Raw genomic sequence first — 19,361 nt, forward strand, 5'->3', positions numbered from 1 at the left:
GCTACAATTAAAATATTGTAGCTATAATTTTGACTACCAAATCTAGGAAGCTGTTGATTCCTGCTAACCCCATTGCTTTCATAGTCTTATGGTTGAAAATTTAAGCAAAATTTGCTTCCTGCCCACAGGGAGACTACTATCTTAGTCTTGCCAAAATATACCAAAGTTGTATTGTTACTGGTGACTCATTTAAGATGGTACTTCCTTCTGTAAGATTGTAACTAATTTAAAGCAAAGACTGAATGAAAGTCTTTATGTTTTGCAGACAAAAGAGCACCCATTTGTCCTCAGGTATGTGAACTGTTGGAACAAATGACTGCAGGGGACTGTGTGGCATGGGGAAGGTCATGGAGGTAGAATCATTAATAGGCTGGGCAGATATCTTTCTGGCCCAGGAACCAACACCAGTTTCTCTATGACACCTAGAAGATACTGCAGCATTGTTTCTGCTCTAGTCTGCCTGTTCTCATTGTATGCTCAGTCACTCAGTCGTGTCCAACTAGTTTACCCACCCGGAGAATATTTGGCATGACCAGTAACATATGTTAGATGGATAGATTTGCTTATGGCTGTGAATATTGAAAATTCACAGAGCCCCACAGAAGTGCCCACGTCAGGGAGCAAACCAGCATAGTGACAGCAAGAAGACATAAGACTAGAAACTACAAATGCAAAATAAAAGACTAGGGAGGCAGCAAAGATTTCTGTTTTAAGAATGCAGATGCGTATATTATGTATACCCTGCCTCTGTGGGACTAGTGGAATACTCAAAATCCTCTAAGATTAGTACAGAGTGAAGTACTCTTTCATCATTTGAAGGAATGAGGGACAATTTTTAGGATGTAACACTAGTATGGATAGAAATTTTGCTTCTTCTGAGATGGTCTTCTCTGGACTGGTTTAGCTATCACCTTGCCAGAAAGCCTTTATAAAAGGAAAGTTCTCTAGGAAACTTCATTTTTCAGTTTAGAAAATGTCTTTAGTCTGAGCATATTCTCAACCCAGGATTGGTAACACTAGTCACTTTTCCAGTCCACATGATTAAGAAAGTCAGAAAAAGCTATTTCAAATCTTTTTCTCACAGAGTTCTGTCCAATGATTTCTTGATAAATGTCAATTCAATGAAGTGAGTTTTACATTTAGAATCTTAGTAAAAATTTCCCCATATTCTTCAGATTGATTCTTTAAAAAACCTCTTCAAATATCCGGAGAATAATGACTCATTATTTTGTCACCCTATTTATGTATGTTTCGTTTGTCATTCATAAAGGAGTTGTATTGTTTGGTTTTATGCAAAGATGCTGATGGAGCACCTGTGAATGTTTGCTTTCTTGGCACCAAGAGAGAAGAGAGAAAATGATTTGATTCACTGACAATGAATTATTGCATCTGTTTGTGGCTGTTAAATAATTTAATAGAATTTATAGGGATTGTTTTCCCTTGGTTAAACTACAGACAAATATCAGTCTCTGCCTCATGTTGGACACAAACGTAGAAGAAAACCATTTCCTTCATTTACCTTTTGCCGGTTAGATGGTATTAAGACACTGAGTGATCTCACATTATATCCTTTTTACATTTAAGTTGAATTTCTTTAAACTTTAGACAAGGGAAATACTGTTAAAATTAAACAGCAAATTAAAAGAAATATTCAGTGATTTCCCATATACAGTGTAGTGTTTTCACATTGACTTCTTTCATTTAGCAATATGCATTTTAGAGGTTAAGAATCTGCCTGCAAATGCAGGATACATAAGAGATTCGGGTTTGATCTCTGGGTAGGAAAGATCCCCTGGAGAAGGAAATGGCAGCTCATTCCAGTAGTTTTGCCTGGAGAATCCCATGGACAGAGGAGCTTGGAGTCCATGGGATTGCAGAGTCGGATATGACTGAGCAACTGAACACACACACACATGTCTTTTCATGGCTTGATAGCACATGTCTTTTCATTCCTTTTTAGCACTGAATAATATTCCATTGTCTGGATGTATCATAGTTTATTCAACTATTTACCAAGGACATCTTGGTCAGTTCCCAGTTTGGGCAACCATGAGTAAAGCTAATATAAATATTCTTGTGTAGGTTTTAGTGTAGACAGAAGTTTTCAGGTCCTTTGGATAAGTACCAAAGATGCGATTGCTGGACCATATGGTAAGGCTTGTGCTTCCCTGATAGCTCAGTTGGTAAAGAATCCGCCTGCAATGCAGGAAACGATTCCTGGGTTGGGAAGATCCACTGGAGAAGGGATAGGCTATCCACCCCAGTACTCTTGGGCTTACCTTGTGGCTTAGCTGGTAAAGAATCCACCTGCAAGGCGGGATACCTGGGTTTGACCCCTGGATTGGGAAGATCCCCTGGAAAAGGGAAAGGCTACCCACTCCAGGCCAGCCTGGAGAATTCCATGGACTGTATAGTCCATGGGTTTGCAAAGAGTTGGACACGACTGAGTGACTTTCCCTGTCATGGTAATACTATGTTTAGTTTTTTAAGAAACCATCAGTCTTCCAAAGTGGTTGTACCATTTTGCATTCCACCATCAATGAGTGAGAGTTTCTGTTGCTCCATATCCTTGCTAGCATTTCATGTTGTCAGTGTTCTGCACTTTGACCATTCTGATAGGTGTGTTATCTCATTGTTTTTTAATTTGCATTTCTCTGATGATATATGATATGGAACATCTTATTTTTCATCTGTATATCTTCTCTAATGAGATGTCTGTGAAGGTCTTTGGCCCATTTTTTAATTGAGTTTTTGTTTTCTTATTATTGACTTTAAAGTGTTTCTTTAAACATTTTGTTTAACAGTCCTTTATCGAACATGTCTATGCAAATATTTTCTCCCAATCTTACCTTTTCATTCTCTTATATTACTTTTGTTTTTAAATAGCTTATTTGTTTTTAGTATATAATGGTCATGATCATATAAAATTGCTAATTGTATTGTATCAGTGGGTTGGTATTATGATAAAAAAATTTCAAGAAATTTGATTTATCTAGTGGAAATCCTTTCCCACATGGGTCTAGTGGTAAAGAACCCACCTGCCAATGCAGGGGACATAAGAGATATGGGTTTGATCCCTGGATCAGGAAGATCCCCTGGAAGAGGGCATGGCAACCCATTCCAGTATGCTTACTTGGAGAGTCCCATGGACAGAGGAGACTAGTGGGCTATACAGTCCATGGGGTCACAAAGAGTCAGACACAATGGAAATGACTTAGCATGTAGTGGGAATCCTAAGGTTACTGATATCCCCACAAATTCATGACAACCAGAAGCCAAATGGAACCTCAGCAATGCCTCACAATCATTTTTCTCGTAGGTTACTCTCTCACTCACCACGGGAATTAATATCACTCTGTATCAATTGGGATGCCTTTGCTTGCACATGTCAACAATTCAAACCATATATGCATATTCTCTCAAGCAGAGAGGGATATTGGCTCAGATACTGATGTCTGGGAGTATCTAGCTCTTTTTCTCTCTCTTTTTAGTTCTCTGTTCCTCAGGTTTGCTTCCCAGATGGGATAAAGATGGTTGTCAAACTTGCATCCCACTGTGTTAGAAGCCCCAAAGGAAAAAGTGTGCTTCTTTCCTAGTGATCTCATCAAAAGTTCTGCAGTTGGGCTTCACTGGGTTGAAACAATGAATAATGCAAGAGTGTTGAATGCGTCAGTTGAACAGACCTGGTCAAGCCCACCTTAGGATCTAGGTTGAAAGGGAGGGGAGTGAAATGTCAGTTCCCTCTCTAGACCATAGATTGCAAATGGGGAAAGGTGATTTGTCCCACTCCAGTGTTCTAGCCTGGAGAATCTCAGGGACGGGGGAGCCTGGTGGGCTGCCGTCTATGGGGTCGTACAGAGTCGGACACGACTGAAGCGACTTAGCAGCAGCAGCAGCAGGAAGGTGAATGGAGGATGAGCAAGCAAAAATAACCCAAGACTGTATCCACTCTTGTCAAATCTCTGATTTTCCCTACCTCCTAATCACCATCCTCAGTGAATGACTTTGCCTTATTCTTTAGAGATAAACTGGGAGGCACCAAGTGGGACATCTCATATTTTGCCACCACTCATTTCTTTCCCCTACTTATTTCAGCACTCATCTTTTTCTTTCCTGTTATAATTTCTGCTATTAAAGCTATTTCCTCCACTTGAGCTCTGGATCTCTTTCTGCCCCTCTACTCATTTATCTTCCGCACACCTCATTGTACATATCTTCTATTTTACTCTTTTCCCCCCTGGTACAAGAGCAAAAACAAATTAAAAACCTCTTTGATTCCTATCTCTCTTCCAGCCATTGCTCTTTCTCTCAACACCTTTCCTCAGGCAAACTTTGTGTTCTCTACACATTAATTCTTCAATCTACTCCTTTCTATTCTCTATATCCACTGGTCCACCACTCTGCTGACACTGCCCACTCTAAGACCACCAAGAGCATTCATGTTATCAAATCCAGTGGACAGCTCTTTCCATCTTACTGTTAGGGGCAGCACACTGATTGAAACCGCCCACCCTGGCCAGGCACCATAGTAACCATTTGCATGAGTTGTTTTATGACAGGAGATCCTGATAAGGAATACGGAACTAATAAGCCACCACCAACCAGAAGAGTTCGGGAAAGATTGAAAGGAGACACCGTGTGTCTGTCCACTTCCCAGAATCCCTCTCTCTAGCATCCATCTTGGCTGAGCGATGCGTGCACTACCAGGAAAGACTCTGAATCATAATGATTCGTCAAAGACCACCTGGAAAATAAGCCCATCACCATAAAACCTGAGACTCCAAGCCCTGCGGCAGAGCAGTTCTCCTGGGTTCCCTTACCCTACTGCTCTCCACCCGGGTGCCCTTTCCCAATAAAATCTCTTGCTTTGTCAGCACATGTGTCTCCTTGGACAATTCATTTCTAAATGTTAGATAAAAACCCAGTTTCGGGCCCTGGAAGTGGTCCCCCTTCCTGCAACATTACTAGACGTCTTACTAGCATTCACCACAGCTGACCACGCCTTCCTTCTTAGAATGTCCTCTTTTCTTGGCTGTCATGACAACATACTCTTCTGGCTTCCTACTGCTTTGGCTTTCATTATCCATCTCCTTTGTAAGTGATCTCAAAATATACTTTCCCAAAGGTCAGTGCTAGATATGCTTCTCTTTTTATTTTGCCCTTTTCCCCTTAAAGTTATTTCACCCAGTCCTATGGCTTCAGATACCACAAATAACCTGACAGTTCCCAAATTTATGTTGAACCCATATGTCTGTCCTGAGGTCTAGTCCTCTTTTTGCAACTTTATTCTCAGCACCTCCAGAACCACTCACAAATCTCCTCCTTCTCTAGTCTTAACTACTCCAACCTCCCCATTGCTCAAACCAGAGATCTGGGGGTCACCTGTGGTAGCCCCTTCTTCCTTTTCTCATTTTCCATTCCAGTTCCAGTAAATCCTCAATAACCCCACTTCTCTCTCATTCCCACCCCACTTAGTATACTTGGATCTCCTGCAATCACCGTCTAAGGGATTGCTTCCTTGATAGTTCTATATCCCCAAATTCATTATCCAGCAGTTAGAGATATTTTTAATGTATGAACTTTCACCTTTCTGACTTAAAATCTACATGGCATGAACTCCAGATTTTTAAGAAATGGCTTTCACAGCCTCATCTCTGACTTGCCTTCTGCCTGCTCCTCCAGCTTTATTTTTTTCCCCTTCTCTCACCACACATTTGCTACACTGGTCTGCAGTACTTTAGTTACTTTAGGATCTTCCCATGTTGTTTCTTCTGCATAGAATACTCTTCCCACACTATTTGTCTGGCCGGTTGCCTAGTTTAAATGTCAGTTCCTCAGGGGAATGGTAGGAACCCACTCCAATCTAAATTAGCCCCTGTACCTAAATTACTTTCTTTCAGGCATTTAAAAAATAATTTTGATTATATGTTTGTTTGATTATTTTTAACATATCTTTCTACTACAAGTGGCATTACAGTACACCTATTTCCAAGCTGAGTGCCTACCTATTCACTTGAATGAGTCCCTGACACCAAGCTGAATGTGTGCGTGCTCAGCCATGTCCGACTCTTTGTGACCGCCGGGCTCTTCTGTCCACGGGATTTTCCAGGCACGAATGCTGGAGTGGGTTGCTATTTCCTTCTCCAGGGAATCTTCCTGACCCAGGAATTGAACCCGAGTTTCCTATGTCTCCTGCAGGGGTCCCATAAATTTATCTTGAAAGGATTAAAAATACTGCAAAATTACTTTCCATACATATCCTTTTTTTGTGGTCCTTCTTCTTGAGGGACATTTTTACCAAGTAAAATAGCACAGTTAGGAGGAGATAACTAGTTAAAATGACAGTCAGTTCCCATTATTTAGCATTGGGTGAGAGAAAATAGCTGGAGTTGTAAATTTTGCATTCCTTACCAAGGTGAAGGGATGAGAAAATACACTGGGAACTAGAAAATTGGAGCAGTAAAATGCAGAGGTAATGTGAGCTTATAGGAAAAAATTCAGTCAGGAATAGGAATATCCGGGTTTAGCATTCACTCTGCCAGCTGCAAGTCATTCAGTCTTTTTGTGTCTTGGATTTTCTCACCTTTAAAATCTTGTGGCGATTTCATAAGCAGACAAATGTGGAAGCCCTTTGCAAAGTATAAAACTTCTTAAAAATGTGAGATGCTCTTATACTCTTTATTTTGATTTTCATTTATAAACATAAAGTGGTTTTACTTGGAGAATAATGAACTTAGTCACTCTCATAGGTAGGGCTAGCTGTTACTGTCATTCAATATATAAAATTACTATTAAGAAATCACCTAGAGATAATATTATGAAAGTAAATGTAGTGAATTCATTGTGGATTTACTTTTTAATTCTTTACAAGCTTTCCTGATAGCAATACTAATTAAATATGCTGTGCGTCAAGTCCCTTTTTCTAAAGAGATTAGATATTAATCTCTAAGCTATTTGTAAATTACTATGCCTTTTCATTGTGAAGTGTTTAGTTGAAATGCTGTTTTAAGAAAAGGGTTATAGATTATAAATGGCTTCATTAATTATTTTATTTCCCTGTCATTCTACCAGTTTTATAGTAATACGTGACTTTAATTTTCTTTTTACTGGCAATATAAATGAGATCTAAGAGATGAAGCATTATTTTGAAACAAATTTAATTTAACTGACCCAGCATGACTTGGAATCCATGCTGCCCATGATCCTTTTATGATTAAGTACTAAAGAAGAATCTGTAATGTGAATATTTTTCTTTTATTTCTTCACCATGGGATTCACTCTCCTTGTGATAAAATCTCATCCGGTGTGCCAGTCAGTTTCATCAACAAATGGGAATGCAAAGCTTTTTAGTAAAACTAATGACCTTATATAACAACAACAAAAACCCCACACAATTCAAATTGTGTTTTAATATCTTTGTGTTCAGAGAAATTGATAGCCTAGAGATCAGTATGTGCTAATTTACAGTCCTGTAAAAGGCTGTGATGTTCATCCCATTTTTAAAACTGCTAAGATGAACAAGTCTAACTATTTCAAATTTCATAGGGTTTTGTAAACTTCTCTCAGTGCCAAGAAAGCAAGCCACCTGGCAGTTTCTTAAAACAGTGAGACAATGCTTAGGAATATGCACCATAATTGACTGTTTGTATTTCAACTGAAACTGGCTCACATTTACATGGGATGAGAGCATTTTTATCCTAGTTACATTGCTCGCTGTTTCTTATGATTATATTCTCATACTGCAGATTATATTCTTATGCGGCAACCATCCTGGTGGTTATTGAGCAGATGTAGTGTATTTTAACATATTGACAAATACTATTTTTCTTGAAAGTGTAAAAATGATTCAGAGAAATATTTGCTATTTTAGGTAGCATTCAAGTTAGACTATTAGGTTCATTAGCTGAATTTCCTAAGATTCACAAGGTAAATGTAGGAAGTTAAGTGTAGTTACAGTAGAGTGTTTTAAGTGGCAAAGATGTACAGAAACAACTTTGTGAATTTGGGTCAGTTGAGTTTAGATAAGAAACCTATATTAAAGAAGGGACTCTTGCTATAATTAAAGCAATAAAGAAATATGGATTCAGTTCGGTCGGTCACTCATGTCTGACTCTTTGCGACCCCATGGATTGCAGCATGCCAGGCTTCCCTGTCCATCACCAACTCCCGGAGCTTACTCAACTCATGTCCATGAAGTCGGTGACGCCATCCAGCCATCTCATCCTCTGTCGTCCCCTTCTCCTCCTGCCTTCAATCTTTCCCAGCAGCAGGGTCTTTTCCAATGAATCAGTTCTTCACATCAGGTGGCCAAAGTATTGGAGTTTCATCTTCAGCATCAGTCCTTCCAATGAACATTCAAGACTGATTTCCTTTAGGATGGACTGGTTTGATCTCTTTGCAGTCCAAGAGACTCTTAAGAGTCTTCTCCAACACCACAGTTCAAAAGCATCAATTCTTTGGCGCTCAGCTCTCTTTATAGTCCAACTCTCACATCCATACATGATTACTGGAAGTATGGATTAGGAAACAATAAAAGATACTTTTGTGTACTATGTCTTCCAAAGAAGAAAAAAAAAAGGAGAGTGAATGTGTTGAGTATAAAACACAAAGGCAAGTTTGAAAAGCATATCTAGATGTGAAAATAGAGGATTAGGTCAAAGCTACAAGAGAACTTGTAGGGCTACACTTTGTATTTAATGAAAATTATTGAAAAGGATGTGTTCTCTGAAAGATTAAACTTCTTGTAACCTACATGGAATTCTTAGTGATTCCAATTTCTCTGAAGCATATTTAATTCCTAATTTAATACAGCAGATTTGAATCTCATTATCAGTGGTGTGCATTTAATTGAAATCAATTGATTTAAACAACTAGTCAGGAAATCTCAGTTTAATCTCGTTTTCTTCCTCTGGGAACATTCATCTACTTATATTTATTCTCAAAGGTAGCAAAAGTCTGATTCAAAAGGAGATATACTACACATTTTCATTAAATTGATTGCTTAAGTACTAATGAGGTTAATTTTACAGATACGCTGTAATATTGCATTGTGCTTTGAACACTGCTTTCACCAAGGCTAATTAAAGTCAGTTCAGTCACTTAGTCGTGTCTGACTCTTTGCGATCCCATGGACTGCAGCACACCAGGCCTCCCTGTCCATCACCAATTCCCAGAGTTTGCTCAAACTCATGTTCATCGAGTCGGTGATGCCATCCAACCATCTCATCTTCTGTCATCCCCTTTTCCTTCTGCCTTCAATCTCCCAGCAACAGGGTCATTTCCAATAAGTCAGTTCTTCGCATCAGGTAGCCAAAGTATTGGAGCTTCAGCTTCAGCATCAGTCCTTCCGGTGAATATTTAGGACTGATTTCCTTTAAGATTGTCTGGTTTGAGCTCTTTGCAGTCCAAGGGACTTTCAAGAATCTTCTCCAACACCACAGTTCTAAAGCATCACTTCTTCGGTGCTCAGCTTTCTTATGGTTCAACTCCACATTCATACATGAATTAAAGTCAGTAGTTCTAAAGTGTAAGATTCTAAAATAATTTCCAAATCAAAGATTTATCATATTTAGGGGATATTTTGTCATGCTGTAATAGAAACACATTGGCCAATCCTAAGAATAATAAATATATAAAGTTTTATATTAACTAAAATAATATTGGTATAATTATTTTCATAAATGTAAGGTGTGTGTGTGTGTGTGCTTAGTCGCTCAGTCATCTCTGACTCTTTGTGACCCCATGGGCTGTAGCCCGGCAGGCTCCTTTGTCCATGGGGATTCTCCAGGCAAGAATACTTGAGTGTGTTGCCATGCCCTCTAGCAGGGGATCTTCCCAACCCAGGGATCAAACCCAGGTCTCCTGCATTGCAGGCAGATTCTTTACCATCTGAGCCACCAGGGAAACCCAAGAATACTGAAGTGGGTAGCCTATTGCTTCTCCAGGGGAACTTTCTGACCCAGGAATCAAACTGGGTTCTCCTGTATTGCAGGTGGATTCTTTACCAACTGAGCTACCAGGGAAGTCCTAAAAATAAGGTAATGCACTTTATTATGCCTCAAGTTAACTCTTTATAGATATATATCATTATCTCTACAAAGTACAACTTTCTGATAATTAATGAGGTAATTATAGGACTATGTGTGCTTAGTTGCTCAGTCATGTCTTTATGTGACCCTGTGGACTGTAGCCCCACAGGCTGCTCTGTCTGTCCATGGGGATTCTCCATGCAAGAATATTGGAGTGGGTTGTCATGCCCTCCTCCAGGGGATCTTCCCAATCCAGGGATCAAACCCAGGTCTCCCGCACTGCAGGTAGATTCTTTACCAGCTGAGCTACCAGGGAACCCAATGCTATGGAAACATCTTTAATATTTTTTTAATACTGTATGCTAATATATGTTAATTGTGAATAATTTGAACAAAACAGAGAAAACTATTTTCATAATTCTCCTTCATTTCCCCTAGAGATAACCAATATTACCACTTGGAATAGAGCCTTTCAGATTTGTTATATATTAGTGATGTGATCTCATAATATATGTACTGTTTTATATTATTTATTTTTTAAGGACACATACACACACATCCACACACAGATTATCCCTTTTAAGATTTATGGATCTATGTCACCTTTATAAGAACTACATAGAATCTTTTTGCATGAATGTGTTATAATTTATTTTGCCAGTCCTTACTAGGAATGAGTGTTCAGTTTATTAGTTTATTTCTAATTTCCTTAATATTATTCACAGAGTAGCATTGAATTTCCATGTACTTAAATCTTTGCCTCTTTGTTCAAATATTTCCTTAAGATAAAGTCTCAAAAGTGATATTGCTAGATCAAAGTAGACCCATCTTTAACATTTTAAAACATTTATCACATTGCCTTCTGGAAAAATTGGTCCATTTTATACTAATCTAACATTATACAAAAATTCCCTTTTCTCTATAACCTGACATCTTTTTTAACCTATAATAATCTGGTATGCAAATTAATAAATTTATTTGTGTATCAAGTATTTGTGTTTGAGCATCTTTTCCTTAATTTTGAAACAGTTGTATAATTTTGTGAATTTATCTTTTCCAAAATTAGTTTGTGAGCAAATTTTATAAATTAAGAAACATATATCAAATATTTTTCAGTTTGAGAATTAAAAAAAAACTGGATACAGTTTTAAGCTTTTTTGTGCTCATACCTACCAGTCTTTTCTTCTGTGTCTTGTGTGGCCTTGATTTATTTAAGAAGAGATCTTCCCCACCCCAAACTATAGAAATATACGATTACATCTTTTCTAGTACTTCTAAACCCTATTGTATCTTTAATCCATCTAAAATAATTATTAGGTCTGGCATGAAAGAGAAATTTACTTATATTTTTGTTCAAATGAATAGTGAATTTTTCAACACTAATACTTGACTAATATATTATTTCCTTTGTTATTTTAAATGCCACTTCCACCCTACCCCTTGAAACAATTCCACTGGACTTTTCATTAGAATTTTATTGTATTTATCTACTAATTAGTATAGCACTTGAATTTTACCAACATTATCTTTCCAGTAATTTTTTAATGTTTTCATTTATTTGATCCTCTTTTTCAACTTTATATGAAATAAAATTTTATGCATAATTTTTACATGTATCTCGTTAAATTTATTCTTGGCTTGTTTACAATATCTGTTGTTAATTTGAATGGGTTTCTCTCACTTCTACTCATCCCTGCCATTACATTTAGAAGCAAATTGTTGTATAAGAAAGCTATTAATTTTTTATATTTCTACTTTATTTTGCCACCATCTCTTTTGTTATTTCTAATAATTTTCAGTTGATTCTTTTGAATTTTCTAGGTAAATAATTATCACCTCTGTGACTAGTAATGATCTTTCACTTCATTTATCATATATTATGCTTAATTTCTTATGCTTGTTTTATGCTTTGATCGAAGTACCCAGAGTCATGTTAAAATGTAGAATAAATATTAGCCTTTTGTTTTGTTACTTTTAAAATTTTAATGAGAATTCTTCTAAATCTTTACCAGTTGGTATGACCTTTCCTTTAGGATTCTGAAATAGGATTTTGATCATGTAAAGGAAGTTACCTTCTTTTTCAGTTTACTGAGTGTTTTCTTTGGAATTAATATTGTATTACCTTGGAGGAATTTATAGGTAGGATCATATTGTTTTTCTCTTTTAGCTTATTTATTTACTGGATTACATTGATGGCTTTCTTAGTGCTGATACATTCTTATATTTCTGTAATAAACCTGATTTTTTAAAAACTTGATTACTTTTTAAAATATTGCTATATTTTACTTTATTCATAAGTAAGATGGATCTATAATTCACTCCTTTGGAGTTTTATGTTTTTCAGAGGAATTTAGCATGCTTTATTTCCTTTGATCCTTGAGATAACTCTATGAGTTAGACCAGAAATTATTACATTATTCTAATAAATAAAAACAACAGATATCGAACTTTTTGCCTGTCATAAAGTCATGAAAGTAGGTGGTGATGGTAACTAAAATCAGTTAGTCCCCAATCCAATGCTTTGGGGAGAATACAGTAATTTCTATAAGTAAGGTATTTGAATTTTTAGGACTTTGAATTTTATTATCTCAAATAAAAACTGTCCCTATATAGTTTCTTTTTACATTTTTCTAAATTAAGACAATAGATTTGTTTTTGTTTTGACTATGGAGCCTTCACTGGGTATCAGGGAGCCTTCACCCTAAAGGAGTCTCTGTGCTGAAAATACACATTCTCTGAGATCTGCCATCTGTGTGTTGCACATGGACAGATGCTAATGTTCAGTTAAACCAAGGTAATACAATAAGGATTAAAGTATTAGATGCTACTAACCCATTCAGAAGTTATGGATAAAACTTGAAACCTTTAATCAGATTCATCTTGATGTTCAAGTCAAGTTCACATATTTCATTATTATCATAAGAGAAAAATATTAAGGATGCATTTTTACATTGCATTAGGTCTATTTTATATGTGGTTCAGGAATCTGCCTTATAGAAAGTTTAGAGATTGCACTTCAGAATCTATTACAGAAGAAATATTCAACTAGGAAATTTTAAAATAACTTAAGTATAAATTTTAGAACCTATAAAACTTAATGCAAATGCAAGAATGGCCCATTTGTTGATATACATTTATTTATTAAATGAAGGCTAGACTTCTCCACGTGTAGAGAAAAATGGATTTAGACTATAAATGAATTGTATTTTAGCTTTGAATAGAATTATGCTGTTATATTGACATTTAATCTTTATGTTCAGAGTCACACACATTTAGAAAATGTTTCATAAAGTAAATTTATTGTTTTTAAATCTCTTGTAAGATATTTTTCTCTTAATGAGAAACCTAAACATGTTAATTTCTATATAGTCCAATGGCACTTATCTACCTCTAAAACATGCCACTAGTAGCTATGTATTGTATATTTAGCCCAATTGAAATTTATAAATGATGTATAAAGTCTTAAATCTGTTCTTATCAAATGTTGCACAGAAAAATCATGAATTCTTGGAATATGATCATTTTTCAAATTCTATTTCATCAATTCAACTTTATGCTCTGAAGCAAGGCTGACTATAACCTTATTTCCACTTAAGCTAATATAGCTCTGAATGAGATTCTGTTTTAAATTGAGATTTAATTGATAAATTCATTGTATTGGTTTTGGATGTGCAACATAATGATTTGATGTATGTATATGTTGTGAAATGATTACCAGAATAAGTTTAGTTAACATCTATCACTGTGCATATTTAAAATTTGTTTTTCTTGTGATGAGAACTGTTAAGGTCTACTCTCCTAGCAAATTTCAAGTTTTACATGATTTTATTTTTAAAAATCACATCTGTTTCTGAAACTCAGCTCCAATAACACCCTATGGTAACAAATGGTAGAACTCACATAGTATTGAAACATATTGGGTATTTCCTTTTCAGTTTTAAATTTGTTTTATTCAGATTTGGATGACTGGAGACTATGTTTAAATTCCACATTGACTGAAATCAATGTAAATAATATAATAGTGTCTCATATTTGATGGTAAATATTACCATTAAAAATTGAAAAGTCAAAATGAAGCAGAAACTATTCTGTGAGCTGGTTGTTTAGCACACAAAGGAAAATGGGAATTTTTTTCAGCAACATTTTTGAAATGAACTTAATAATGTTCCATTCCTATTGAATTTTAATTTTTCAGAAAATTTAGTTTAAGTATATGCAACATTAGTTTGGAATGAAAAAACAAAATTATGCATAGATTTTAATGCCTCTCCTGGAAGAAGCACAAGCTGGAATCAAGATTGCTGGGAGAAATATCAATAACCTCAGATATGCAGATGACACCACCCTTATGGCAGAAAGTGAAGAGGAACTAAAAAGCCTCTTGATGAAAGTGAAAGAGGAGTGAAAAAGTTGGCTTAAAGCTCAACATTCAGAAAACGAAGATCATGACATCTGGTCCCATCACTTCATGGGAAATAGATGGGGAAACAGTGGAAACAGTGTCAGACTTTATTTTTGGGGGCTCCAAAATCACTACAGATGGTGACTGCAGCCATGAAAGTAAAAGACGCTTACTCCTTGGAAGGAAAGTTATGACCAACCTAGATAGCATATTGAAAAGCAGATATATTACTTTGCCAACAAAGGTCCTTCTAGTCAAGGCTATGGTTTTTCCAGTGGTCATGTATGGATGTGAGAGTTGGATTGTGAAGAAAGCTGAGCGCCAAAGAATTGATGCTTTTGAACTGTGGTGCTGGAGAAGACTCTTGAGAGTCCCTTGGACTGCAAGGAGATCCAACCAGTCCATTCTAAAGGAGATCAGCCCTGGATGTTCTTTGGTAGGAATGATGCTAAAGCTGAAACTCCGGTACTTTGGCCACCTCATGGGAAGAGTTGACTCATTGGAAAAGACTCAGATGCTGGGAGGGATTGGGGGCAGGAGGAGAAGGGGATGACAGAGGATGAGATGGCTGGATGGCGTCACCGACTTGATGGACGTGAGTTTGAGTGAACTCTGGGAGATGGTGATGGACAGGGAGGCCTGGCGTGCTGCAATTCATGGGGTTGCAAAGAGTTGGACACAACCGAGCGACTGAACTGAACTGAATTAAATATCAATTTCTTGATGGATGCCCGAATTAAGCATCAATATATGGTTATACCTATGAAATAATTAGGGCATTCTTTTGGGTTGGTGAAAAGGTTCATTTGGGTTTTTCTGTAAGATGTTACAGAAAAACCTGAACGAGCCTTTTGGCCAACCCAATATTTGATCCCTGCAATAGGACCCTGAAAGAGATGTGTTAGCAATATAGTTGTTAAAACCATATTTTACATATTCTTCATTACAGACTTTCTTATTATAAGGACCATGACATGCTGCCTTCTCTAAAGAGCACCTCTGATTAATCCTCATACCAGAAACAATGGAGTTGGCTCTGGCATAAGTTCAGCCAGGATTCCTGGGCCTGCTGTGTAGGGAGTCTCGTGAGGAAGGACAGAATCCTATCTCGGTCTCCAGGCCCACTTGGTTCTTGGCACCTCTGTTGAGAGTTGCACAGGCTACCAATGAATTTTAAATGTAGTGTTTGAGTGTTAGGTGGACATCTGTCTTAGAGGAATAGGATTGGTAGCAGCATGTCCTTCTTCAGAAGCCATTGAATAATTGTCAGATGACCTTTATTGGTGTCCCCTTCATTTCATTCTTATGGGTGCTGCCAAGACACAGTAGGGTAACAAAGTCCCCTGGTACTTATAATAAGCAAAAACATATACTTCATGTAGCAGTTGGATTAGTTCAAAACAGTCAAGTTTTTTTTTTTTTTTTTTTAATCATTTTGAGGGCAAGACACCCTGCCCGCCCCCCCAACTCCTGATAGAGGTTATGTGAAAACAGTCATGTTTTTTACTAGAAAAATGGGATCATTGATGTACCTTGTAACTATATATGAAGTAGTGGATTGTGCAGGATGCAAGAGGAGATTGGCAAGATTTAAGTGAGAAACAAGGCCTTTCCCATGAAGGCAGTTTACACTATACAGGAACATCTATACTTGTGTCCTTGCAGGGAAATAAGAGTTGAAAATAGAAAGTCCATCAGGTAGTGAGGTTTGATAATAAATAATCACAGGGTTTGTGCCCTTATTCTGTGGGGGAAACAGAGATGACAGGAATCAATGGAATAATAGAATGATCGGACATCTAGAGACATAGGCTTCCAGCCTTTATTGACCTGCAGCCATATCTCCTCACCCATATGGGTTTAATTTCTGTACAAGTGAAAAAATAATTCCAAACAGGTGAATAATCTTTGATTTAATCTATGTGCATTGATCTGCAATGAAAAGTCAGAGATTTTTAATTAGGTTTATAATTTTGCCTCTTGAATGAATCACAGAGATGAAGGTATATAGAATAAAGTTCAAGAAGAGGTAATTCATCTTTGGTCCACTGTTGTTGAACAAACATCATACATAATATTTAAAATATATAAATCAGGTTATAGTGTTCTTGAAGTTGTGATCTGGAAAGGATTGTTGTTGTTCAGTTACTAAATCATGTGTGACTCTTTGTGGCACCATGGACTATAGTGCTTGGGTTTCCCAAGTGACGCAGTGGTAAAGAATCTGCCTGCTAATGTAGGACATGCAAGAGACGCAGGTTTGATCCCTGGGTTGGGAAGATCTCCTGCATGGCAACCCACTCCAGTATTCTTGCCTGGAGAATCCCATGGACAGAAGAATGGCGGGCTATCATCTACAGGGTCACAGAGTTGGACACGACTGAACACGCAGCACACATGGACTGGACAGCGTACCAGGTTTCTCTGTCCTTCACTGTCTCCCCGGAGTTTCTCAGACTCATATCCATTGAGTCGGCTGAAAAGGATATTTTGGTATTATTTACTGTTATTCTTACCATTTCTTTGAGTTGGTTTCTTCCTAATTTTGTTGAAAATTTCAAACCAAAGCCTTTTTAGTTTAGAGATGGTCTACAGAATGGTCTAAAGAGTAAGGAAGCCTCTTTTCTCAAAATGAAACTAATAGAATATGACTCTATAATCTTGCTTCTGCTGCTCCAGTTATTTTAGGAGGCGTTATAAAAATGTTAGCCTATTAAAAATCCAGTACTATTGCGGTTGATAAAGTGCTTTGCAGTCTATTAGCAGTTACTATGAGAACATGGCAACAGGGCTTTGGTGTGACTAAACCCACCGATGCCATCTTCTGGGTTCCTGCAGCAAACTCTTACAAGCCGCACAGTTAGTGGCCAGGTCTTTCTCGGAATAATGGAGTCACAGGTAGGGTTGTGTTATTTAAGACTTTCCCCATGGCATGAAGTTATAGTGTAGCTCCATGTGAAAGTTGTATTTGTTTTCTTGTAAAATGGCAGTGATTTTAAAAACTATTTTACCTAAGACTTTTATAGATTTTGAACAATTTAAAGCTTAGTTTTTTTCTTGTCCAGTTTTAAGTATCTCAATAAATGCCCTAGTGATAAAGATATAATTTAAGTATACTTAATTACTGCTACTTCCTTTTAAATACTGCCTCATCAGCTCTTATGCCGCTTTATGGTCTTGGTTCTCAAACATCCTCAATGTTGTTTAAAGCTGTTTTTATTTATTTAAAAGCATTTGTTACATGTTTTGTTTGACTTATTACATTTGATGATTTTGTCATTATTCTACTTACAAATTTCATCAGTTATAAAAGCTATACTTTAAAAGTATGATGGAAAGAGAGCATTTATTCAAGGTGCCATTAGTGTTGGGATTAATAAATTTTAAAGAACTAATCACTGGGATGGTGCTAGCACATAGTAAGTAGGTGCTCAGTTAATCTTTGCGAAAATGAGTACTGTATTTTCAACTAATTCATGGAACATGCATAATGAGCATCATATCTGTAGAAAAGCCCTAACTGGGTAGAAACCTTGCCATCAGTAGAGCCTGAGATAATCACTTTTACTTAGAGTCATGTCATAATGAATTCTAATGAGTGAATGATGGCAGTGAGATATAGCACAACAGAAAGCTTCCTCTGTTCAACAAAACAAATAAAAGGTACTAAGAACCCACACTGAAATGGACTCTTTCTACATTTTATTCCATCTTTGCCTTTAGAAAATCAACATTTTTGCTTTCAGATTAGGAGAGTCATTTAAGATGTGTCATTAAAAAAATGTATAGAGGATCACTGCCTTCCTATAACTCAGTGCATTTCTTAACACCACCACCACATATACACGGTGGAGTAGTCTTCTTAAAGGGGATGACTTCAGTGCATTTTGTTAAAGGAATCACCTTTTACAAATGAAATGTAACATTAAATACAGACATAAAACTTAATTTGGTGATAGATATGTGTATGCATAACTTCGCATTGCCTTTAGTTAATTCTCTTGAATTATAAGATGGTGTAGAGAATGAACACTTCCTTAATGGATACTAAAATTCAGCTTCTTAGCAACGAGGCTTAGTGAGAACCACCAGGCTGAGCCCGTGGTTCACAGACCTTGGGTCAGACTTCAACCGCTTCTCAGCAGTGTGTCTCAGGACCTCATTGTCCCACACAGTGACATTAGGTGGGTCACAGGGTGCTCATCATAAGGAAGTGATGTCACCTGTTTGTGACTTTGCATTAAGTAGTTTGAGTTTACTGTGAGAAAATAGCTTTGGATATGTTAATGTGAAAAGAATGATGTGATTCTACAGTTGCAATCTTCCTTTATTTGAAACTTGAAGGCAACAGACGTAGCGAGGACACCAGCTTTGCCTCTCGAGTTCTGTGTGAAGAGTTAGGCCTGGTGTAGGGGGCTGGATTTTTTTCTAGACTACTTAACTGCCCGGCATGATTGTGCATTTGGGCAGAGGCCCATTGGACAGGACACTCTAGATATAAGTATACATTACATACAATACGTACATCGAATGCATACACTACCCTTGGAATCCATTTCTTAAACTGTCACCAATATAAGCCAATAAAACCAGTAATATGAGGGTAGCCTTCTCTTGACTTATTACTCTCAATCTCTGCCTGCTTTTTCATTCTCATCTGTGGCCACACTGCCCCTCACTTATTGTACTATAGTTATCCTGATCCTCTTTCCCACCGATGGAACTTTGCATCTGCTCTTCTTTCCTGGAACTCTTTGCTTCCAACTGTTTTCAGGTTGCAGTTTGGTTGTCACCCCTGTCACCATCCTCACCGTTTTGAAGACAACATGAACCATTCTCTTATTAAAGTTACCAGCGAATATCTTAATGACTGAATCCAGTAAGCCATTTTAACATCTTATTTTCCAGACCTGCTCCTTCAAATCTGTTGC

At 37.1% G+C, this 19,361-nt stretch overlaps 1 protein-coding gene and 1 long non-coding RNA gene across 7 annotated transcripts in view; one reads left to right on the forward strand and one right to left on the reverse strand.

Annotated features, from left to right (window-relative positions):
* PLCL1 (phospholipase C like 1 (inactive)) overlaps window positions 1-19,361 on the forward strand; it is a 368,258-nt gene that overhangs the window by 266,579 nt on the left and 82,318 nt on the right. Inside the window, exon 2 of one of the 6 annotated variants that reach the window (XM_059875839.1) lies at window positions 9,992-10,037. The exons of 4 other annotated variants lie outside the window; for them this stretch is intronic. In XM_059875839.1, coding sequence (XP_059731822.1) covers window positions 9,992-10,037 — 46 coding nt within the window. Of the gene's footprint in view, window positions 1-9,991; window positions 10,038-19,200; window positions 19,310-19,361 lie in introns of those variants that run through there. One more of the 6 variants, XM_059875842.1, reaches the window with a different exon arrangement.
* The window catches only part of LOC132343174 (uncharacterized), a 44,050-nt gene that overhangs the window by 10,195 nt on the left and 14,494 nt on the right, over window positions 1-19,361 (reverse strand). The gene's annotated exons all lie outside the window — the stretch shown is intronic.

This window comes from Bos taurus, chromosome 2, assembly GCF_002263795.3.
Source record: "Bos taurus isolate L1 Dominette 01449 registration number 42190680 breed Hereford chromosome 2, ARS-UCD2.0, whole genome shotgun sequence".
Classification (NCBI taxonomy): Eukaryota; Metazoa; Chordata; class Mammalia; order Artiodactyla; family Bovidae; genus Bos; species Bos taurus.